The sequence below is a fragment of the Bos grunniens genome, chromosome 7 (assembly GCF_055505025.1).
Source record: "Bos grunniens cultivar Pamir isolate PY7600 chromosome 7, Bosgru_T2T1.0, whole genome shotgun sequence".
In the NCBI taxonomy this organism is placed as follows: Eukaryota; Metazoa; Chordata; class Mammalia; order Artiodactyla; family Bovidae; genus Bos; species Bos grunniens.
Window position 1 is genome coordinate 17167777 of NC_141171.1, and position 24775 is coordinate 17192551.

Consider the following 24775-nt stretch of genomic DNA (forward strand, 5'->3'; position numbering starts at 1 on the left):
ATCTTCCCAACCCAGAGATCAAATTCAGGTCTTCCTCATATGGGCTGTGAGGTAAAGCAACATCTTTTTTTCTTTAAGCAACATTTTAAAACATCTTTTTTATCATTCTTGTTTTTTTTTTTTTTGGCCAAGCTGTGAGGCTTGCAGGATCTTAGGCCCTTGATCAGGAATTGAACCCAGGCCCTGACAGTGAAAGCGCCGAGTCCTAACCACCAGACTTCCAGGGAATTCCTCAAACATCCTTCTTTTAAAGACAGTAAAGCATCAGTTACAGCAAAGTGTGAAAGAATTAATAGCCCAGGCGATGACAAAACCCAGGAACTTGGTCAGGGTGGGGTTACATCCACCAGCCTATAGTGGAGAGTTTGTCTTCTCCCTGGGTCTGGCTTGTGGCTGATCTCCAGTCACACCCACTTTGGGAGAAGGGATCAGAGGAGAAGTGGCTTCTTGTCCCCAGTGCTTTGTGTTCGAACTCCTCTCCATGATTCTGACAGATTGCTGTCACCTTCCTCTGCCATCTCTGAGCCCTGCTGGACAAGGGAATTCAGAGATTTGTGAGGCTTCCTCTGGTTCAAGGGCCACTCTGGTCAGAGAGGTCGAAGGGAGAAGACGTTAAACTGAGATAGATTCCAGTGGGGCCAGCAGAGAAGGGTTGGTATGCAGGGTGGATTTTAGTAGATCAGAGATTTCTGAGTGGGAGGGGCAAGGGTAAGGCGGTGAGGGGCCAAGATGAGAGGAGGAGGGGCTTGCAGATGGGGGAGAGAAAGGAGTTCTGAGACAAGAAGTTTGAGAAGTGCTTGGGATTGGGACAATTGCACTCATCTCACACACACTAGCAAAGTAATGCTCAAAATTCTCCAAGCCAGGCTTCAACAGTACGTGAACTGAGAACTTTCAGATGTTTAAGCTGGATTTAGGAAAGGCAGAGGAACCAGAGATCAAATTGCCAACATCCGCTGGATCATAGAAAAAGCAAGAGAATTCCAGAAAAACATCTACTTCTGCTTTATTGACTATGCCAAAGCCTTTGACTGTGTGGATCACAACAAACTGGAAAATTCTTAAAGAGATGGGTATACCTGCCTTACCTGCCTCCTAAGAAATCTATATGCAGGTCAAGAAGCAACAGTTAGAACTGGACATGAAACAACAGACTGGTTCCAAATCAGGAAAGGAGCATGTCAAAGTTGTATATTGTCACCCTGCTTATTTAATTTATATGCAGAGTACATCATGTGAAAAGCCGGGCTGGATGAAGCAGAAGCTAGAATCAAGATTGCCGGGAGAAATATCAATAACCTCAGATACACAGATGACAATACCCTTATGGCAGAAAGCAAAGGAGAACTAAAGAGCCTCTTGATGAAAGTGAAACAGGAAAGTGAAAAAGTTGGCTTAAAACTTAGCTTAAAAACTAAAATCACAGCATCCGGACCCATCACTTCATGGCAAATACATGGGGAAACAATGGAATCAGTGACAGACTTTATTTTCTTGGGCTCCAAAATCATTGCAGATGGTGACTGCAGCCATAAAATTAAAAGACACTTGCTCCTTGGAAGAAAAGCTATGACCAACCTAGATAGCATATTAAAAAACAGAGACATTACTTTGCTGACAGAGATCTGTCTAGTCAAAGCTATGGTTTTTCTAGTAGTCATGTATGGATGTGAGAGTTGGGCTATAAAGAAAGCTGAGCACTGTAGAATTGATGCTTTTGAACTGTGGTGTTGGATAAGACTCTTGAGAGTCCCTTGGACTGCAAGGAGATCAAGCCAGTCAATCCAAAAGGAAATCAGTCCTGAATATTCATTGGAAGGACTGATGTTGAAGCTGAAACTCCAATACTTTGGCCACCTGATGTGAAGAAATGACTCCTTAGAAAAGTCTTGATGTTGGGAAAGATTGAAGGCAGGAAGAGAAGGGGATGACGGAAGATGAGATGGTTGGATGGTATCACCGACTCAATGGACATGAGTTTGAGCAAGCTCTGGGTGTTGGTGATGGACAGGGAAGCCTAGTGTGTTGCAGTCCATGGGATCACAAAGAGTCGGACATGACTGAATGACTGAACTGAACTGAACTGGGATTGGGAGCAGGAGAGGGTGGGGCCTAGCCTCCACCTCAACAGTGTGTGCTAAGTCACTTCAGTCATGTCCAACTGTTTTCAAGTGCATGGACTGTAGCCTGCCTCTGTCCAAGGGATTCTCCAGGTAAGAATACTGGAGTGCGTTACCATTTCCTTCTCCAGGGTATCTTCCCGATGTAGGAATCGAACCTGGGTCTCTTACGTCTACCTGCATTGGCAGGTGGATTCTTTACCACTAGCTTTGCGACCCCATGGACTATACAGTTCATGGAATTCTCCGGGCCAGAATACTGGACTGGGTAGCCTATGCCTTCTCCAGCGGATCTTCCCGACCCAGGAATCGAACCAGGGCCTCCTGCATTGCAGACAGATTCTTTACCAATTGAGCTATCTGGGAAGCCCTACCTCCACCTAGGAAGCCCCAAAACCCCCATAGCAGAAAGAGTGAGTGGGGCTTAGCCTCTGCCTCATGCTGGGTTTACTGAATTTATTCTCTGGGCCTGCAGTTCTCAGCCAGGGTCAGAATCACCAGGCTGGATTAAGTATTTAATTTGGTGGAAGATGTAGCAAGTGAGAGAGTTTCCCAGAGGCTGATGAATGTAGTTATTCAGTGAGAGAGGGTAAAACGACAACAAGAACAAGAACAAACCAACAAAACTCTTTCCCTTTGTGAGTTTAGAGAGAGTTTGGGGGTTATATGGGAATGTCTGCAAGTTCCAGTGAAACATTTCAATGTACCAGAGATACCAGAGAGAGAGGTGGCTGCTGGGGAAGGGAGCCTGAGGCGTCTATGCTGGGGGCTCTGGACTCTTCCCAGGCCACTGTGGCTGCCCCAGAACACAGCCCTGTATCAACCCTGAAAACCCATCTGAGGACAGGGCCAAGCTCTCAGAGCAGAAGGACCCAGGGTCAGGCAGGAAGGAGTCCAATCGTTTCTCTCATCATGTGATTTCTATCAACAGGTTTGGCTTCTTGCTTGTGCACTCACTTAACAAACATTCATAAGCACAAAGGAAGTCTCCAGCTAGACATCCTGTTATTAGCTGATGGCTGTTTAGTGAGAGAGATTTGGGCCATGGGCTCTGCACTGAGTTCTCAGGCCGGATTGAGCCCAGGTATTCCTGGTGTAGGATGAGATAATTTCTTAACGAGACATTGTTAACATTTTGCACATTTGTCCTACTGCTTGGCCCTTCAGTGTCCTACCCTGGCCTGGCTAACTCCTTATAGCCTAGGAAACAGAACTTTAGCTGTCATTCTACCCCAGCTCGGATTACAGAAAGCTGGGAGTGACGAGGTCCAGGTGTGGCGGGTGGAGAGATGCCTCCCTCATTAGATCTGGCAGAGGATGAGATGGTTGGATGGGATCACCCACTCACGTGAGTTTGAGCAGACTCCGGGATAAAATGAAGGACAGGGAAGTCTGGCATGCTGCAGTTCATGGAGTCGCAAAGAATCGGACACGACTGAGCCATAATAACAACAATTACACCTGGAGAGAGGATACTGTATCCAGTAGGAGCGAAACAAGTTTGTTGTAAGAATGAATTAATAACAGCTGACGGTGCGTGCGTGCGCGCGGCGGGGGCGTGGCCCGGAGCAGGGGCGTGGCCCGGGCCGAGAGGGAAGGAGACCGGAGGCCGCCGCGGCGCGCGCAGGCGTTACTGGTCGCCCCGAGTCACGTGAGCACGCAGGCGCAGCGCCGCGCAGCCCTCTCGCTCACACAAAGCCCAGACGCGGAGAAAATGGCGGCAGGGGTCGAAGCGGCGGCCGAGGTGGCGGCGACGGAGCCCAAAATGGAGGAGGAGAGCGGCGCGCCTGGCGTGCCAAGCGGCAACGGAGCTCCGGGCCCGAAAGGGTGAGTATTTTACGGCTCCTTGTCCCAGGCTGGGCGCTTTCGCGGTGGCTGGCGGCGGCTCCGTTAGATCTGTTGGGGCCTCCTCCCGGCGCGGCCTCAGCTGGGCTTTCTTTCCCTTCAGAGTCTGCCGAGGGTGGAGGCGGCCCAGGCTGTGAGGGGTGAAGCCGGGCGGCCCCGTGAGCGCCTGTAGGACCGCTCTCTCCCAGGCATCGGGTCTCAGCTCCTCTGGTCTCTCCAGACCGGGTCCGACGCTGAGGCCTTAGGCCGGGCCTCTGCGCGCAAGGATAATGGCGCGCGGGCCCAGAGCCGACGAGACCCGGAGTCCGCGACCTGCTGGCCTGTCGGGTGACCTTGGTTGGGCGCGTGGCTTCCCGTCTCTTCGCCGTCGTCCGGGGTCTCAGTTTCCCGATCCGTAAAGTGGGGGATAGGGGAGGAAGTGCGCACGCAGGACCTCGCGCGCGGTCGGTCCCGGTAAACGGTAGCGGAGGCGGGTAGGTATCGGGAAGGACCGCGAGGACGGTCGGACTCCCCCTCCCCCTTCCGCCCCGGAGCGCGCGGTTCCCCTCCCCCCTCCCGGCCCCGCGGGAAGTGCCTCGATCGGAACTGCCCCTTGCCCCAAGCTCCGACCGGGAGTTAGTCCCTCAGCTCCTCCCCAGGTGCGCGGTAGGTGTATGTGGAGCGATCGGATCTGCTGCTCAGTGTTCATCCGTAGAAACAAAGTGTAAGAGGAAAGAAAGAAAAAGGGAAACATTTTCCGTGTTCTAGGGGAAGATTTTGCATCATTAGGCGGGTTCACCTATTTCCAAACTCGGCCACCCTTTCGAGTCCTATTGGGGGCTCTGTCTCAGGTCCTCGGTTTTGAAAGTTTTCTTAAAGCGTTAAAGCATCGTCTTATGTTTCTGGTGAACCCCACTCATTCTGATTACAGTCGGCTGAGAGGTGCGGAAAGACGTTTTGCCTTCGCCCGCCAACTGTAGGGGGAGGTGAGGGGAAGGCTTGGGCACACTTTTGATTTCCCACATACATTTTTTTAAAAACCTGGTGAAATTTACAGTTTCAGCCATTTTTAGGTGGATGATTCCGTGGCATCGAGTGCATTCGCGGTTTTGTGCAGCATCACGAATATCCACGCTGAAAACTTTTTCCTCACTCTAAATAGAAACTGTAGCCATTAAGCAGTTAACTTAACCATTCACCTCTCCTGGATACCTGTACTATGCGTTCTGTCTCCTATGGATTTACCTTCCCACCAATTTTTAATGTGTATAATTAGAGTTCATGGAGATTAAAAGTGAGTGTAGTTAAGAGTAGTTTGCTTATGAACACTCACTAAATACTAGCTATATTGTTAAAAACTCTGTCTCCTGAGGTGGGGAGGAGCCGAATACCGTGGTTACTGGTCCTTGGAAATCGAGAGAAAGGCATCCTAGAAGTATTCCCAACTCTTTTGTTATTGAAAACTCTGGAAAGGGACGTGTTCATTTAGACTTTTTTAAATAACTTGTTTAAGGGAGCCTGGTAGGATATTTGAGGACCATGTTTGGAGGCCTTTAAGATATACATTTATGTCCTTTTTTTTTTTTCTTTCAAAGCAGTTATCACAGGATGGAGTGCTGCTAGAATCGTGCTAGGTGAGAAGTTATTAGTTACAGATTATAGCATCTGGGGTACATTTTCCAAATTTCCCATTTTCCACAGTCCATTTCCAAATAGTCATTTTGTGACTGATTCATTTGACAAACATAAAACAGGGCCTTCAGAAAGAATCTGAAGGTTTCAGAAATTTAAAAAAGTCTTTGTTGGGAGAACCTCAGTCTGAGACTCTTGAAATAGAGAATATTTTAGGCAGTTAGGAACACTTAGATCTATTTTGTAGGGCCATTGGAAAAGTTTGTATTTTGGGTGTTTTTGTGTGTGTGTGTGTGTGTGTGTGTGTTTTGCCTCGGGAAGCCTTTAAAGCAGAGCTCTTTAGAAAACAGTCTTCCTGCTCATAGGGAGGGACCAATGGATATTTTTGTAGTAAAGTTGATATAAGTAAAAGGAGTTACAGGGGTGGGGAGCTTGGAGGAACTCCCCTCCCTCAATCCTAGGCTGTTGGGGGCGACCAGGTGTTCCCCTAGGAGGAGGAGGATGAAAGGTGATCATTGGAGAGAAGCAGAGAGGAGTTTTCAAAGATTTTGACATGTTTGATATATATTTATAAAGAACTTCATTTTCCTTTTACTTTCTTTATAAAGAACTGAAACTGCTGGAGCACTGGGGGCCAGCTGGTGGGCAGTGAATTCCAGACTAGGGAGTTCAGATTTTTATCTTGAGAGCTTTTTTGTGATTTTGTGAAAGTCGCTCAGTCGTGTCCGACTCTTGGCCACCCCATACAGTCCATGAAATTCTCTAGGCCAGAATACTGGAGTGGGGAGCCTTTCCCTTCTCCAGGGGATCTTTCAAACCCAGGTTTCCTGCATTGCAAGTGGTTTCTTTACCAGCTGAGCCACTTTTGCGGGATGGGAAATAAGTGAGACTGGATTCTTCTCACCTTTGTCTCCACCAGGAGTGGAGTGTGCTGAAAGCTGAAAAGGCACTGAGACACCAAGCTTCATGAGGACCATGAAAAGCACAGCCCGTTTTGCAATTCCTTTTCTCTCCCAGCTGTAAGCCGACTGTTTTTTTTTTTTTTTTTATATTGATGAGAAATGCATTCCATCTAAGGACAGTCAAGATTCAGAGTTAGAGTGTATTGGGGGTAAAAATGTTCATTTTAGAGGGACACATAGGCTTAGGGGTTTTTTTTTTTTATTGTTTAAAAATAGAGGTTACACTATACATTTAAAATCAGTGACTTAACCTGCTCCACTTCCAGATTAACCTGTGGCCGAATCTGAAAGGTGAGAGATGGGCTATTTTAAAAATAAAAATTTGTATTTAGTGTAAATTTCTGGGGATGCAAGGTTAGTGTTAAGACTGTTTTACAGTCAAGAAAAGGTTTTTTTTTTTTTCAATTGAGAAAATTCAGGTTAAAGAAATTGACGCTAAGAATCTGGGGGAGGCCATCTTGACTTCAAGGCTTTTGCTGTTTCCACAGCAAACCTCTCAGTAAACAGACGTTTTAAGTGTTTTTTTTTTTCTTTTTTAATTTTTAACCAGATTCTTTGTGCTTTTTGCGGTAACTTGAGTGTTTGCTGCACTTTAAGAAGTGCTTGTATGCTTGATAATCTTGAGACATATTTGATGGTGAGCTCAGGATTAGAATGGGGCTCTGGATTGTTGGAATGCATGCTGCTAGCTCTTTGCTTTTTTGATTTTATTCAAGGCTAGGCTAGGGGATACTAGTCTGCAAAGATTAGGTTGCTTGTTTCATTTGGGATTTCTCAGATAGACTCCTCCATTACCGTGTTTTGCAGTGAGGTTAAATTTGAATTACCGTTTTGGTAGTCTGTGATGAGTACAGTGGAGGTTTCCCTGGTGGTTCAGTGGTAAAGAATCTGCCTGCAATACAGGAGACAGGAGTTCGATCTCTGGGTCGAGAAGATCTCTAGGGAAGGAAACAGCAACCCACTCCAGTATTCGTGCCTGGGAAATCCCCTGGACAGAGGAGACTGGTGGGCTACAGTCCTTGGGGTCACAAAGAGTCAGAGACTACACAAAGTCAAACATGGCGCTAAACAGCAAGTACAGTGTTTAGGTTTCCTTAGCCACGGCCCCAGTGGGCTTAAAGTCTAATCAGTATGTGCAGTGGTAGAATGCAAGGAGTGAATCATTCTCCAGAAAGTTTTTGGTACAAAAATACGTCATCGTCACAGTTAGTGTGCCAGCTTCTCCTTTAAACTTGTGAGTGTGGATAGTAACCTCCTTTTGCAGATGAAGGAACTGAGGCCTGGCAAAGAGCTGGTAACATTGGGGTTCAGACTTAGATGACCCTACCTCTTAGTCACATGTGGTACTACCCTCTTAGATAACTGCGCTGAACATTTATCAAGCTGCTTTTTGTTAGGCTGCTTGTTGATTCTCACAACACCCCTGTGAGCTGCGTGGATACAGGTTATGCTGGTTTTGCTGGTAAAGACCCATAGAGGTAAAGAACTGGACTCACGTGGGTAGTTAAGTGGTAGACCTGGAGCTAGAATGGTGCTCTCTACATGTTCAATACATTAGTGGAGTTCAGGATTGAAAGGATTTTTGTGAAGACTCATTCTATATAAGGGATAGTTCTGAAGGGAATATGGAGGTTGAGGGGGGTCTTTTCCCTCAAGAGATGTGGTGAGGATTTCAAGATATTGTAGTTGCTGTTTCAAACTACACTCCTGATTGAAAAACTCCAGGAGTTATGAGAGCATTATACATGGGAATGCTGTGGAAGCGTAAGAGAGGGTAGGGATTTACTGTTTTACTTAGTGCATGTAGCAGCTCTTTGTGGACTAGGCACTCAGTATTTTGTTTTTTTTTAGTTGTGATCTTTATGTAAAGTATAATTCTAGTACGGTGGAGCAGTGACATGGTAAGTTACCAATCTTCAAAGAGTATAATCAGGAAAACAGTTCCAAAACCATATTAATCATAATTAATCTTACTTGACTGACTCAGAAGCTTCTTAAGGTATTTTGGACTTATCTTTATCGATGTATTAGGAATTAGGTTATAGACTGTCAGGAAAAGTTTTTAACATACTGGGTCTATTTAGAACTTCAGATAGATAATTGGGTACCAGAATCAAATAGGGTGTTTATTGACAATTGGAAGCAAGTTAGCAAGGAGACTATCGGTAAGGCATTTATTTAGCTGGTTTAGGTAGCTTCAGTTTCTTTGAAAGATTGCAAATTTGTTAGCTTTATATAGCAGTTACAAGTCAAGTTATGTTGGAGTAAGATTTGGAATTTGAGAAACCAGCAGAAACTTTAAGAAATGTGTAATTGGCACAACAAACTGCACAGGTTGGAAGTCTGTGATTTGATATCATCACTGAATGAAAATAATACAGTTATAACCTGTAGAAGTTTTTGCTGCCCCTTGGTAATCCTGAGTCCTCCTTTCCCCCACCTCCAGGCAACTATTAGTTTGTTCTCCACATCATTATGTATCAGTGCTTCTCATTGGGAGATTTCTTTCCCTTCAGGAGACATTTGAAAGTGTCTTGGGGATTTTTTTTTCCCCCTTATCTTCATCTTCAGATCTGAGGAATGGGGCTGCTTCTGGCCTCCCTTGGGAAGAGATCAGGGATCCTGCAGCACATAGGGCAGGCTCAAACAACAAAAGAATTTTCTGGCCCAAAATGTTCATACTGTTGAGACTGAGAGAACCTGCTGTAAATTAGTTTGCCAGATTACATTTTCTCACACAGTTTTACATGGTGAAGTCATACTATATGTACGCTTTTTCTGTCTGGTATCTTTGAGTGTAATTATTTTGAGGTTCATCCATGTTGTGTGTAATTCATTACTTACTGTTGAATAGTATTTCAGTGTATGAATACAGTTTGTTGATTCATTCACCTGTTAGTGGTGAATTTAGTTGCTAAGTGGTGTTCAACTCTTGTGACCCCATGGACTGTACAGCCTGCCAGGCTCATCTGTCCATGGGATTTCCCAGACAACAATACTGGAGTGGGTAGCAGTTCCCTTTAGGGTATCCTCCCAACCCAGGGTTTGACCCGGATCTCCTACTTTGCAGGCACATTTTTTATCTAGTGAGCCACCAGGGAAGCTTGATCTCTGCCTGTTTGTAGGTAGACATTTAGATTTCCAGTTTTTGGGAAACTGGAATAAATAATGTTGTTACGAGCATTCAGGTATAAGTTTTTGCATGGATATGTTAATTTTCTTCTCGGTATCTAGTTGTGCATAACATGGTAGGTGTATTTTAACATTTTGAATTTATAATCTCATAAATTTGGGGTATTTAGGATAAAACAGTTTTTCGTCAGTGTAGCTAAATGATAATCTACCTGTAAAAATGTATTTCTAAAAGGTGTTTACAGTTGTGTTACATGTATTTTAGGGCTAGAAGAATATTCCCCTAATTCTGTTTAGAAGATAAATGAGAAAATTGAACATTTTTTAAAAATGGGATTTTGTTCAGTTATATCATCTGTACTTGAATATGTGTCATGTGAGGTTTTTTTGAGGATGGTTCTCTACTATTCTGTAAAGAATAGAGTTGATAATGATTATTAGATTTATGAAAAGGTCAATTTCTTAAGAAACTGCAAGTGATGAGATAGTTCATCTGTTTTACTTAGGAGGAAACTTCTCAGAGAGAGGAAATGATTAGCTGGAGAAGGATTTGGGTATAGTGGTGCTGTGGGCATACTTTGGGCATAACCCACATGAGCTGCCTTCTGGATGGCGAGCCCTGTGGTGTGGATTAACCCCAAACCAAATCCCCATCTTCTGTGGTTAGATTGGGCAGTTTATTCTTAGCAGTAATGCTGCATGGCAGAATTTGGCCTAGACACTTTGTTACCTTTGTCTTGTAATGAGTTATTTATACATTTTGTAATTTATAAGGTGAGTTGAGCAGTCTGTTAAAACACAGGCTAAAACTGTAACTGTGTCATGGACCCTGTGTCAGAATAATGTTTTTTAATGTTGCTGATGGAATATTTCGGCTTCAAAAGAAGCCAATTCTGTTACAATGTTTTTCTACCCATAGACCCTCTGTAGTTAGGCCCATGAAATGAAAATTGATCTCCATTTTATTAATTGTAATACTTGTCCTTCTCATCTGCTGAGGGTAAGACGCATGGACGCGTGCTGTTTGGCAGCCCTGGTGCTGGGCTTTCCTGTGGAGTAGACAGGTGGACTGTGTTTATGGTGTGCAGTCAGCCTAAGGAGAGTCTGTCATGAGCCTGGGTAGACAGAGTAAAGATTTCTAGGAATCCAGGGATTGTGTGACCCTATCCCTTTCTGTCATCTGCCAGCCCTTGTGAAGGAGGTCTGTTGATTGCATGTTGATATTGGTATCAATCAGATCATGGAGGAAGTTGCTTTCCTTAACATTTGGCACACTTGTATTTGGCTGTGAGGGACCAGTTTTTAAAAAAATACCTTGGGGACTAAAATAAGTTTTGCTAACTTTAATTTTTCCAGGTACACCGAAAGAAAGTCCTCCAGCTGCCATTCCCCACTGCAGGGAAGACATATCCTAGAATAAAGATCAACTCTTACTTTAAAAAAGGTGGTCTTGTAAATCATCAATACCATAGTCTTGATTTTTTTGTTTTCTTTGCCTTTTTGTCATGGATCACAAAGTCTCTGCTGGAATCTGTAGTTGTGGGAGTCCCTCAGTTCTCACTGGTAGAAAAGCAGAGGGCTTGGGAAGCAGACAGTGCTGGACTTGATGCACAAGAGGACTTCTGTGGCTGCTGGCTCCCTACTTGTTCCTGGTCAGCTCTCACTGGTGTCCGCCTGTGATCACGGGGGCTCAGGGAGCAGTCTTGCTCAGCTGGCCCAGCCTTGCCCTGGCTGTGCACACACTCTGGCCAGTTCCTGGGCTTTAGCCCGGGCTTCCAGCCTGTCTGGTTCTGTCCTTTGGGAGCCTGCATTTTTTGTGAACCTTTTTCCTGCTCACTCTAAGCCACATTTGTACCTGTAGGGTTTAGAAATGCTACTCCGTGGAAGCACCTAACACACAAAGGTAGAGAGTATTGCAGGAAAGTCCACGCAAAAAAAAAAAAAAAAAAAATCCACCCTTCTCTACTAAAGAATTGTTAGCCTGCTTTTTACCTACCAGAGTTGCTTGACTTCAGTTTCCCTAGCCTCAAAGTAATGGAGTTGAGTAGAGAAAGGTTTCTTTCCCTTAAAAAAAACTTAAAAAAAAATCGTGGTAAGATGTATGTAAATTTCACCATCTTAAAATGATTATATGTACAATTTAATGGCATTAGGTACAGTGTTGTACCTATTCACTCACCATTTCCAGAACTTTTTTTTTTTTAATCATCCCAAACAAACTCTGTAGCCATTAAACAGTAACTCACCATTCCCATCTCTCCCCAGTCCTGGGTAACTTTACCTCTCCTTTTTTCTCTATGCCTGACTTATTTCACTTAGCATAATGTTTTCAAAGTTCATCTCTTTTGCAACATGTATCAGCACTTCATTCCTTTTTTTTTTTTTTAATGACTGAGTAATATTTCATTGCCTGGATCTAGCACATTTTGTTTATTCCGTTCATCTTTTGGTGTATGCTTGGGTTGTTTTCACCTTTTGCTACTGTGAATAATAACTGCCTAGGAGTGGAATTGCTCGGTCCTCTGGTAATTATGTTTTAACTTTTTGAGTAATTGCCAAACTGTTTTGTAGTAACTGCACCATTTTACGTTCCCACTTAAAAAATTTTTTTTGCCCCCACAATGAAAATTACTTATTTGTAGGGCTGAAGTTTGTTGGGCCTATGTGTACCACCTCTTTGGGGTTCCATGAAGTCTTATAAATCTTCCCTTCTGTTTTCCTGTTACTGTCTTAGAATTAAAGCACCTCAGGTAGGGAGATGGCCTCCGCACCCCCCACATATGTTAGAGCCCCACAGGAGTGTGTGAAGGCCTAGGAAAGCACATTTGTCTTGGAAATGGTTTTTTTGATAGGTGGATTTTCAGGAGTGTACTACTGCAGTTTTCTGCTCTATGGACCACTTCAGTTTGAGTGACTCAATATTCTTGTGTTATATGTAACTTTGCCTGAGATAATCAGGATAATTTGCCTGGAAAATCAAATATTGTCTTTTGGGTTGTGCTAACTTGTGAATGTTTTTTTCTCCTCTTTTGAATTCAGTGAAGGAGAACGACCTGCTCAGAATGAGAAGAGGAAGGAGAAAAACATAAAAAGAGGAGGCAATCGCTTTGAGCCATATGCCAATCCAACTAAAAGATACAGAGCCTTCATTACAAACATACCTTTTGATGTGAAATGGCAGTCACTTAAAGACCTGGTTAAAGAAAAAGGTAATGGTACTGGTGGTTGAGTAGGGTCAGAAGGTTGGTGTGTCATCTTCTCTGTGCCTAATTCCTTGGTTATTTTTTGTCAGTGGAAGCTGTTCTGAGTAGAGCATGTGTTCTCTCCAGGCTTGAGAGCTAAGCCCCGTCCCCATCCACCCTACCTTTTTTCCTTTTTTTTGTGGTCATGCACTTGTGTGTCAGATGGGGGCATTTGTATGATCCCTTGGCCTATGAATGATTTCACTGGCTTAGTATGGTTAACAGGGCTTCGATTAAACTTGAGGGGAGCCTCTTTCTTAGGGAATTAAGGAAACTTTTTGAATTCTTCCTATTAGGTGGGAGAAATTTTTTTCTTTTCCCTTTTTGTTTTAAAATTCTGGCGGGAAGGTAGTACTTTGTCTAAATTTTGCGGATGTCTTCCTGGGATCAAAATTTGGTGGCTGGAACGTGTGCTGCTCAGATTCTAAATTATAAATCCATGCCCTGGGGAGGAAAACACAGACTCGATCGGCAGTTGGGTAGCTCAAAGTAAAGCATCCGCTGTGTAATTTGGTGCCTTCAGGCACCCACCAGTCCCAACCCTGGTGTCCAGAGTCTGGTTGAGGCAGAGGAAGGAACGGAAGCCCTGCTGCCACCAGGAGGCCCTGGGCGGTTGGCTGCCCCCGTGTCCTCTGTTTCTGCCTCCTGTGCACACCGTGTGTGTCCTCCTCCTCGTCACACTCTTGTTCTGCTGCGTTTGTCGTCTTTTCCTGATTCTGGGCCCTGCTGGTGGCACACAGGGCTAAAGAGATTGCTCAGCCCTGGTTTAGATGAAACTTGATAGAGAACCATTTGTCTAAAGGCCTGGAGGTCTCCCCTCACTCTTACCCCATGGGAAACCTAGAATCAAATAATTCTTAACCGGAGTCTTTTTGAAGGACTGAAAGGTACTGGTTTTTCTGGAGCATTCATAATGTAAAGAGATTTGAGCTTGATTTGTCAAATGATTAACATCTCAGTGACAGACAGATGCCACTTGGATAGGCCATTTTGGTATGTGTACTGGTGCTCCCAGCATTGGGTTTTGAAATTATGAACGGCCCACTGCCATCATGGTCCCATCATTTAATTCAACCACAACATGCCAGAAGCATTAGGCACTGTGAACCTCTCTGTACAGTCATGTAGGCTGCTCCCATGTAGTATTTCTCCAGGTAACATGGATGGAAAAACGTTCTGGTGTGAGGTTTGTTTTCCTGCCTTGATCAGCCAAATCATTCCTGCCAGTGCTCCTAGGGCACGAGTGAAGTTTCTTTTTGTCTGAAGGGCGTGTCACGAGGCATCCCAGATGCAGTGTTCTTGGTTTTTGGGACTGCTGCTTCAATAAAGCTTAGAATTTCTGTACAGCACAGTTGGGTCTCATTCGAATTAGTTTTTGGAATAACCTCCAAATTTGTGTTCTCGCGATTTGGTTGAACCGCTGAATGGATACATCCATTGATAATAAGGTATAGTAGTTCCAAGAACCAGGAATGTGGCTTTGAAAATGCAATTGTTAGAACTTTGTAAGAGATTGCAGGCCAAATTATTTTCCATTTTTAGGAGTGTGTGAACCAGTTTTGGGACATGATGGATAAAGTAGGTGACATTTTTACTGCTTTACCATTCAGTAATTCAGTTTTGGGAGCCTTAAAGCTGGTAGCAGCAGCAGCAGCCATGACGTTTCTGGATGTAGAAGCAGTTCACCTCAACTTCCTATTTGCACTGTATTAAGTGTGGAGCCAGCCTGGTGGTTTATTCGGATACTTCCAAACTGGTTCTCATATTCCCCTGGCATACTGCTATGAATGCCCTGGCTCAGCCCTTTCAGTGTATTTTTGGTGGTGTAATTTAGAATTACAGGTGTGCAGTAAATCAGTTATTTTTAATAAACCTTAAAATGTTCTTGTTTAGCGCTCCCCTGTACAGGTTAAATTAATTACCTTTCTGTTTAATTAAGTTTTAGCAGTATTGGATTGTGGATAAAGGGATTCATAAGAGAAAGGTAATCTTTTCATGGTAAATCTTATATTCAGTATGTGAAGTCAAAAGAAAATTACTGTTTATGTAAGTACAAATGTTCTTATTTTCATTTTGAGGTTTTTAAAACTTTTAATTCATGTCTTGGTAAACAAAAATATGTTTCAATGATTATTTGAAATCTGAAATATATTTTTAAAATCTGTCGCAATGTTTTAAGGTTTTAGAAGACTTGTTATTGCACAGGGGAGAAAAAAGTTGGGGATAGAGGCTCTTACAGTCTAAAAGTATTATTCTCAGGACAGTCTCTGAAGTGGGCAAACCACAATAATGGGCTGTTGTGATCCAACCACTCTTTATCAGTCTGTATTTTAAGGTCTGTTCCTGATGAAATCATACCCCTGTTGTTTTCAGAAAACTAGTGAGATGGCTAGAATTAGTTGTCCTCGGCTTAGAGATGTGAAAAGTGCTCTGTCATTGCAGCACTACCTATAATATATAATAGCTGCATCTCAGAACTCAGTAGCTTTGAGATGGCAAGACAGGAGCTTTTTTCTAAGGATGATCACGCATCATGTACCCCTCCCTAATTCCTGCTCCTTGGACACCAGGTATATCTTCTCTGTTTGTTAGCTTTTAACAGCCTTCTCATCATGTACCCCTCCCTAATTCCTGCTCCTCGGACACCAGGTGTATCTTCTGTGTTAGCTTTTAATAGTATTCTCGGAGCACCTGTTAGTAATGCATGTCTTATGTGAACAGGCCGCTGGTGCCTTTTCCCCTGGATGGGATCACAAAGCTTGTTTGGTGGCAGTGTCATGCAGTCAGCATTGCTGGTTTTAAAGAGAAGAGGTATGAGAGCTTTGTTTCCTTCTGTGCCAGGCTGCTTCCGCTGCCCCCTCTTGCATCATAAACCATTCAGGGAGAGATGGATTAAACAGCCCACAGAACTGAACTCACCCTTCCTTGAGCTTCCCTGTTCCTGCTCTGAATGTCCTGAAGGTGCAGAGAGGTTTTTTGTTGGCTCAAGAAGATCTACATTGTGTATCTAGGAGCAGAACTTTATTTTCAATTTAAGTAAAAGTCCCTACCCAGCCTGTTTGGCTCCTCATGTTTTCCTTTGTCCCTGTGATCATGCTTATTTTTAATGGAGATATTATGTGGAACATATGACTCCATGAACACTGAAGAGTGGATTGAAACAAAAACTGAAATCCAATGTAAGATAAATTTGAATTGGAGACTGCCAGACTAGGTTTGCAAGTGACTGAACAGTCTCACAACTGCCTGGTTTTCATCACTTGACAAATACTGGTAGACACGAACATCTCAAGAGTGTTTGACTGTAAGGTCTGGGCGAAAAATTAAGACTTCTGTGAGCAAAGGGTGATTGATTGATTTTGGGAATTGTAAACTTGAAGGGTGTTATGCACCGTTTTAGAGAAGTCCTGTGTGCCCAAGGAAAGCTCATAGTTGAGCTGTTCTCCAGCAGCCTGGAGGTGGGGCCGCTGCACCCTGGCAGGACTGAGCTGGGAGCGCAGTGTGAGGAAGACAGAAGGCCAGCGGTACAGCTTACTCTCAGTCAATCTCAAGGGTAGCAGCAGTCAGTTTAACTTGTGTAAGCAAGGATTTCTTAAGCACTTAATCCTTCTGTTTTTATTGAATGCGTCACTTTAAGTAAATTTCAAATTCCAGCTGACAGAAAACTGAGGCCCAGAGGGCAAGTATAGTCCAATAGTAAGTCTGTTGGCTCTCAGTGATAATCTACATTGTGAGTCTGCAGAGCAGAACTTTATTTTCAATTTAAGTAAAAATCCCTTGGTAAAAATACCAAGTCTGTGACTCCTTTATGATTTCCTCTGTTGGATATTCAGCCTGCTTTTTGGAAAGGTCTGTTGCTGCTGCAGCATTCATATTTGTGGGTACTTGGATCGAACCTTAACAGTACAGCCTGCCTGTCTTACTTGTTGGGTTTCGGTCAAGTTAGAGAGGCAGTGTTCTGCTGTGTGGAATTAGCAGCAAGAATGTGCTTAATCATTTTTTCTAACTTGTCCATGAATTGAATATTCATTGTATCGGATAATGTTTTTTGCTATGTGTCAAGTTAGCTGTATAGCAAAGAAACACGCTTTCCAAGTTAAAATACGCATTTTTCCCCGTGCACCCCTCCATTAGAGTGGCTCCCTGAGCATTGGCTGAGTGACAATGTTTGATAACATGGTTTTGAGCTCCTCCCCCACCCCCTTTATTCCTTTCACTTACGAGTTTTCTTCAGTGAAGCTTTAGCCCCTGTACTTTGGTACAAAGATGCGCAGGAGTGTTAGAGCAGAGTAGCTCCAAGGGACTACCTGAGTTCTTTGGGAGTTGCTCATTTTCTTATCCTCATCATGTTTTATTCTTGAGGTAATATTTTGAATAATCCACCTAAATGTTGGTTAACAGTGAGTTCTTGGAGCATTTTAAAATAAAGGTAGGTAATAACATTTGGCATTCAATTTTTCAAAGACTTCGTTTTTTCATTCAGAAACTTTGATGTTTAAAGCTGCAGTAGAATTTGTTTTAGCAGTCTATCTACTCTTGGGATTCCATGGATTCCATCCATGATCAGGAACAAGAGGAGCAGCAGTATTTTCCATTAATACCTGCAGATTCTATCTCTACGAGACTTGAAACTGCCAGTTTGTTAACTTTGCCTCACAGCCTTAACTTCTGTGCTTGGGTTGATTTGTTCTTTTAAACTTCATTTCATTGAATGTGACTAGACTATGAATAGTTGACACATTTTGCCTTCAAAGTGTTAATAGTTGCACTGACTGTACTTAACAGGCCTTTGCTTTAATAATGTAAAACTAAAGGAGAGGTGACCTTTTTAAAGGTTTTGTTACCATCTTCCTGTAGAGAAGTATGAATTGGTAACTGTTGCAGATTGTCTAACAGTGGTTTGCTTACACCTCTGAATTCATGTGGTCTCTCAGGGTAGAGATCAGAAAATTATGAATTTATGAGGAACGTGGTTATTATGGAAACAGTGCTACTCATGGTAGAACCGCAAGACTTGCCTGACCTATAGCTAAACTGAGGATGGAGGTCTTTTAAATATAATTTTTAATAAGCAGCTGTACCTTTTGGGGAAGAGAGAACCCTTTAAGCAGAGTTATTGGTAGAGAGGATTGAAGTTGGATTCGTGCTGTCTCTAGAATGTTAAGTAGACAAAGTCCTAATTTCTAAACCTGGCTTTTGGTTAAAATGGTTATGATCATGGAAAAAGGTTTGGTTTAGACTTGCTTGGTTTCTGGGTTGCAGTGACAACTTTTTGATAAATCAGTGTCTTTATAGGCACAAACTAGAAACTTCTAAAAATGCAACAGTATTTGAATTCTGACAACATGGTTACAGCTGTCAGAGTTAGATACTGTGATTTTTAAATTTATTTTTAAGATTATTAGGTAGTAGTCTCAGTTCTAGGAGGTTAACTTGGGATGGGGTCTCTTTCACTGTCTTGATACAACTTGACATTTTCATCAACGTGGAGTCAAGGGCTGTTGGTCCTCAAATGGCTGCTGCTATTGAAATAAATGGCTTTTAACATGGCCTCAAGAATGACCACAGCATTTTTGGACTTTCTTTACTTTTGTAAGGATGACAGAAAGCCAATTTGTATGACTATTTATTCCTTGGCTGTGATCATTTTTCAGTTGTGCATAATCCAAAAGTTAAACTAAACCAGTTCCTCCTAATTTTTTCTTTAGAAATAATCCTAATTTCTTTTCTTTGCACCGATTTTCCTTCCTGTTTTGTGCAAAGTGCTGGTGTAGTCTGTAATATTTCAGGAAAGGACAAAGGAGGTGAGGCTATAGATTTAAACTTTGAATCCTTGACCTTCTTCCTGTCCACTGCCATGCAAATATATTACTAATAAGTATGCTCTTCAAATTAAAAAAAATTAATCTTACTTTGCACTTAAGTCTTTTTGTGGTATATTAATTTAAAAATCCTTATAATTTTAATATCCTTTGAACAAAGGAATAGGCTAGGCAAGACTTGGGGCCATTAAGAGATTTATTTTTGTACTGCTAAACCAAATTGAAAACTGAGTGAGAGGAGGCTTTATCATCATAAAGAATAATCCTGAAAATGAAAAAAATATTTCTTGAAACAAAAGCCCTTTCTTGACTTTGGAGAGTCTGCTTAGTTGTTATTTCCTCCAAGTTAACACTAAAATTTCTGGGCTTTTTTGGTGTGTTTGTGCCATCTTCAAGTTCAGCAGCCATTTTGGTGGTTGTCTTGGTGGGTTCTAACATCTGGTTGTGGTGGTCATGAATTGGCAATCCAAACCTGGAGGAAAATCTGTGGGTTCTTTGGAAATGTTTGTTTTTTTCCCCTTTTGTGTCGACTAGCCTTCTGAGTGAGTCTTTGTAGCTCTTGAGGTGCCAACTGAGCTCTAAGTCTGCATTTATCTGTGTCCTGTAGTGAGAAGGTTGAGAGAGCAGTGAGAATAAAGCCTGGCTTAATTCATTGAAAAGAATGCAGATGCTGCTCTGGTTTTGTGATGGATAAGTTATACATCCTGCTTGTGATAGTTATGAAGCCTAGTGCTGTGTGCAGAAATCAGCCACAGAATTTGTGGGGCCCAGTGCAACATAAAAGCACCAGGCCCCTTATTTAAAAACTACTGAGCATTTCAAGACAGCAGCAGAGCGTTAACTATGTGCATGGCCCTCAGCAGAGCCCAATGCGATTGGACAGGTTGCACACTCCTGTAGCCAGCCACGCTGTGTGTGCGCCTTTTGAGCATATACATGTACACATCTTTGTAGTGAACAGTTGAGCTCATTCAGTGGCATTGCATTTAGTGTGCTGTTTACCTGCTTTCAGCAGTCAGTGTATGTGTAAAAGTGTTTTCCTTCCTTCTTCCCAAAAGTGAATCATGCAGACTTCTTTCCTGTAGATTTGGATTGCCTGTAGTCATGAACGAGCATTTCAGACAGGGAAATAGCTTGTTTGAGGTGGGAGGAAAATCAAGGACATATTGTTAACAAGTTTCACCTACTTTTACTGCACACCTGTAATGCCTAGTGTGGCGGTTTAGAGAACATGGAGTGTTTCTGGGCTTTCTTATAAGGCAGAGGCTCCATACAAGGTTGCTGATGATTGTTCTAAATTCCCATTGTTTTCTTGGCTTTTCTCCCTTGGTTTATGTGTCGTCTGGAAACTGATTTGTAGTTGGTGAGGTAACATACGTGGAGCTCTTAATGGACGCTGAAGGAAAGTCAAGGGTAAGTGTCTGAGAGAATTTCTTCTGTGGATTTACTACATGAAAAATGTAACTGTATGGTGGCGTGGAATCGAATGAAATCAGGAAGGCAGTGAGTGCTCATGTTACAGTAGCTATGTTTGGTTTGCCAAACATCCGAGTGGGGTGGGAGGGGATTTGCCAACTGGAGTCCCGCTTTTCCAAATGGCTGGCCAACGAGCTTCTTGGTATTCTTTTTGGATGCCCAATTTGGATAACTGGGGACCAAGAGCAGCATTGTCTCTTTGTTAACAGAGGAATTGGCTGTGTGTGAATTATGCATGGAATTTTAGCGGTGGTATATTAATGTAAAACGTGTGTTCTTGTCTAGAAAATGTTACTTTTGGTTGTTTGCTGAATTTGAAAGTTGTGTGAACCAAAGATTCTGAAAAGTTGCCTTTGTGCCAGTAAATTGTAAAACAAATAATAAAATGTGAACGTTTAAAATTGGCCTCGTTTAAAGAGAAAATTAACTATTTTCTGTCGTGCAATAGAATGGCTTAGAATAATCAAAAGGATGAGCTTAATTTATGGAAGGGATGGATTTAAGGAGGAGTATGACAAGGAATTGATTGAGTGCCGAGGGAAGCAGATCTAAAGTTTGTGTGATTTCTTGGAGAACCTGAATTAGGTCTGCTCATTATAACTTCAGCAGCACTAGTGCAAAAGCTGGTAATGTGAAGAGAGGAGACGCTAGGAGCGGAGCTCTTAATAAGGAAGGCCAGGCAAGACACTCTGTCAGCTTCCCCTTAGAAGGGTTAATTTAAAAACTGTTACAAAAATCATACTTTTAATTTATAACTGTCACTGAAATTTACTTTTTTTTCTTTTTTCCCCCTCTTGCTCTTCTGACTGGTCTGTGGCTTCTTCCAAAGGGATGTGCGTAAGTATTGTCTCATTACTTATTGGCAATTGAACCTTCTTAGCTGTAGGACTGGTTTCACTCATTTCCTTTTGACTCTTCATAGTGTTGTTGAATTCAAGATGGAAGAGAGCATGAAAAAAGCTGCTGAAGTTCTAAACAAGCATAGTCTGAGTGGAAGACCACTGAAAGTCAAAGAAGTAAGCTCATGAAACACTGTGGATACCATCTGTAGTTGTCGAGTTGTCCCTGTTTGGAGATAGGAAAAGACAGACATAGTCCTTGGTGACATTTTACAGAGCAGAACGTCCTGTTGTTTTGTAAAGAGGAGGGTCAGTCGCAGGCTTCAGCAATCTTTCCCATAAGAACTTTGGGATAGTGGCTGAACATGTCTTGAGCCACTGCCTGCTGCCTTCCTGACACCTGTGGTTTGTCTTAGGCCAGCCTGCCTTGGTTTGGCCACTCAAACTGAGCCCATGGTTTTCTACTGTGTGTGTGTTTGTTTTTAAGGTATTCTACATCTGCAGTTTTACTCAGTCTGAATCCTCATCTTTTTTTGTTAAATGTGTTTGAGTCCTTTTTCGTAGCTAATCCAAATCAGGTGTCTTCTGTCCCTGAATGAAAATGGGAGGTTTTTGGTTAATTCAATCCTTCCTTGACTTATTTTTACCTCCTACTCTTGAAGGAAGGTCAGTAAGTACACAGAGGCCAGAGAGGAAGCATGGTAGGACTTGAGTGCTCTCATGTGAAGGTGGCACACAAAACAGCAGAGTTCAAGAATAAACACCAGCGATTCATGAACCTTTGCACACATTACTCATGAGTTGAATACCTGAATTCTTGAAGGATGAAGTAAATAACCTTGGTGATTTAGAGCTGTGTTTTCAAACTTTTGGGAAATCACCAATGGGGTTTACACAAATTATAAAACCTCATTGAATTAGTGAGAATTCAATTATACCAAGCCCTTGAAGATCTTATTTCAACCTGGAAGTTCTGGCTAATCATTTCATCCACCCCTTTACCTTTTGTTTTTTTCTTAGTTCAAATTGAGAGCTAAATTTTATACCCTTCCTTTCTTCCTCATTCTTTTGGCTGGAATTGTTCCTGGCCTGGCAATTTGGTTTTAGTTCATTTGAATTTCTTGTTACAGATTTTGAGAAATGGTTTCTAAACATCCTCTCAGTATCTGAAATTTTAGGAACATCACTTAACTGTTGGAGCTGGTTTTAATTGTCACTGGGTCAGTTAAATATAACCCTTTTGTGCTTATTTTAGGATCCTGATGGTGAACATGCCAGGAGAGCAATGCAAAAGGTGATGGCTACGACTGGTGGGATGGGTATGGGACCAGGTGGCCCAGGAATGATTAATATCCCACCCAGTATCCTAAATAATCCTAACATCCCAAATGAGATTATCCATGCATTACAGGCTGGAAGACTTGGAAGCACAGTATTTGTAGCAAATGTAAGTAAATGGACACATTGTTTCGTAAAGTTTGAGTTACTGCTTTAGATGGTCTTGTCAATGAGTTAAAACAGTAGCTCTGACATTTGAGCTGGGGGTGGGGAGGTGGGGGAGCTAAAGGAGGGTTATGGGCTTTATCCCCTAATGACCACAGTAGTCATAAGTCACACAGGCTTGACCCATGGTCCTGTTGGGGCATGTTTACTGAGTTCTGCTTGTGTTTGTAAGAGTACGTGCCGGGTAAAGTATATGAACAGAGGTTGTATATTGATGTTCCCTTCTTGTTACGTCTGGGTGTATGGTAATAAACCTTTGTCATTTGCAAAGGGAAAAAGTGGATTGGGGAGGATGATGGTAAACCTTAAATGGGGAGCAAAGTTTTTTAGTATTCACAAAATAAGCATTACCTTGAAAGGAATGAGGTGACTTAAATCGTTACTTTAGAGAAAAGACTTTACTATTCAGTAAATAGTAGTTAAAATAGGCTTATGACATTATTTTTGTAACATTTTCTAATGCTTGTTTTCTACCCAAAGCATGTCACATTCATGTAGTAAAAATGTTTACAGTGAGATTTGCCTCTCTCTTCTCTTGATTAGCTGGATTATAAAGTTGGCTGGAAGAAACTGAAGGAAGTTTTTAGTATGGCTGGTGTGGTGGTCCGAGCAGACATTCTTGAGGATAAAGACGGAAAAAGTCGTGGAATAGGCACTGTTACTTTTGAACAGTCCATTGAAGCCGTGCAAGCTATATGTATCCTTTTTTTGGAATTCAACTTAGTGAATTTAGTTTGGCTTAAATGTTGTATTAGTAATGCAGGTTTGTGTGGGGAAGTGGTAATTTTGTGTATTAGCATTTCCTGTGTTACTAGAGGATCCTCAGGTGGCGCTAGTGGTAAAGAATCACCTGCCAGTACAGGAGATGCAAGAGATATGGGTATGATTCTTGGGTCAGGAAGACCCCCTGGAGGAGGCGATAGCAATCCACTCCAGTATTGCTGCCTGGAAAATCCCATGGACAGGGGAGCCTGATGGGCTACAGTCCTTGGCGTCTCAAAGAGTCAGACACAAGTGAACGTGTATGTACACATGACTAGAGAAAATACGTTCAGTTCAGTCAGTTCAGTTGCTCAGTAGTGTCCGACTCTTTGCGACCCCATGAATCGCAGCACGCCAGGCCTCCCTGTCCATCACCAAGTCCCGGAGTTCACTCAGACTCACATCCACTGAGTCAGTGATGCCATCCAGCCATCTCATCCTCTCATCCCTTCTCCCCCTGCCCCCAATCCCTCCCAGCATCAAAGTCTTTTTCCAGTGAGTCAACTCTTCGCATGAGGTGGCCAAAGTACTGGAGTTTCAGCTTTAGCATCATTTCTTCCAAAGAAATCCCAGGGCTCATCTCCTTCAGAATGGACTGGTTGGATCTCCTTGCAGTCCAAGGAACTCTCAAGAGTCTTCTCCACCACCACAGTTCAAAAGCATCAATTCTTCAGCACTCAGCCTTCTTCACAGTCCAGCTTTCACATCCATACGTGACCACAGGAAAAACCATAGCCTTGACTAGACGAACCTTTGTTGGCAAAGTAATGTCTCTGCTTTTGAATATGCTATCCAGGTTGGACATAAATTTCCTTCCAAGGAGTAACTGTCTTTTAATTTCATGGCTGCAGTCACCATCTGCGGTGATTTTGGAGCCCCCAAAAATAGTCTGACACTGTTTCCACTGTTTCCCCATCTATTTCCCATGAAGTGATGGGACTGGATGCCATGATCTTCATTTTCTGAATGTTGAGCTTTAAGCCAACTTTTTCACTCTCCACTTTCACTTTCATCAAGACGCTTTTTAGTTCCTCTTCACTTTCTGCCATAAGGGTGGTGTCATCTGCATATCTGAGGTTATTGATATTTCTCCCGGCAATCTTGATTCCAGCTTGTGCTTCTTCCAGTCCAGCGTTTCTCATGATGTACTCTGCATATAAGTTAAATAAGCAGGGTGACAATATACAGCCTTGACGTACTCCTTTTCCTATTTGGAACTGGTCTGTTATTCCATGTCCAGTTCTAACTGTTGCTTCCTGACCTGCATACAGATTTCTCAAGAGGCAGGACAGGTGGTCTGGTATTCCCATCTCTTTGAGAATTTCCCACAGTTCATTGTGATCCACACAGTCAAAGGCTTTGGCATAGTCAATAAAGCAGAAATAGATCTTTTTCTGGAACTCTTTTGCTTTTTCCATGATCCAGCAGATGTTGGCAATTTGATCTCTGGTTCCTCTGCCT

At 42.7% G+C, this 24775-nt stretch overlaps 1 protein-coding gene across 21 annotated transcripts in view; it reads left to right on the top strand.

The window, feature by feature from the left end:
• Positions 1-3810: 3810 nt before the first annotated feature.
• HNRNPM (heterogeneous nuclear ribonucleoprotein M) overlaps positions 3811-24775 on the top strand; it is a 40009-nt gene continuing 19044 nt past the window's right edge. For 10 of the 21 annotated variants that reach the window (XM_086409707.1, XM_086409702.1, XM_086409711.1 and 7 more), the window contains exons 1-4: positions 20095-21047; positions 21133-21226; positions 22305-22496; positions 23096-23249. In XM_086409707.1, the coding sequence (XP_086265833.1) occupies positions 21149-21226; positions 22305-22496; positions 23096-23249 (424 nt within the window). In that variant the 5' untranslated portion in view covers positions 20095-21047; positions 21133-21148. Of the gene's footprint in view, positions 3948-12709; positions 12880-20094; positions 21048-21132; positions 21227-22304; positions 22497-23095; positions 23250-24775 lie in introns of those variants that run through there. The other 11 variants (XM_086409705.1, XM_086409719.1, XM_086409721.1 and 8 more) reach the window with 3 other exon arrangements.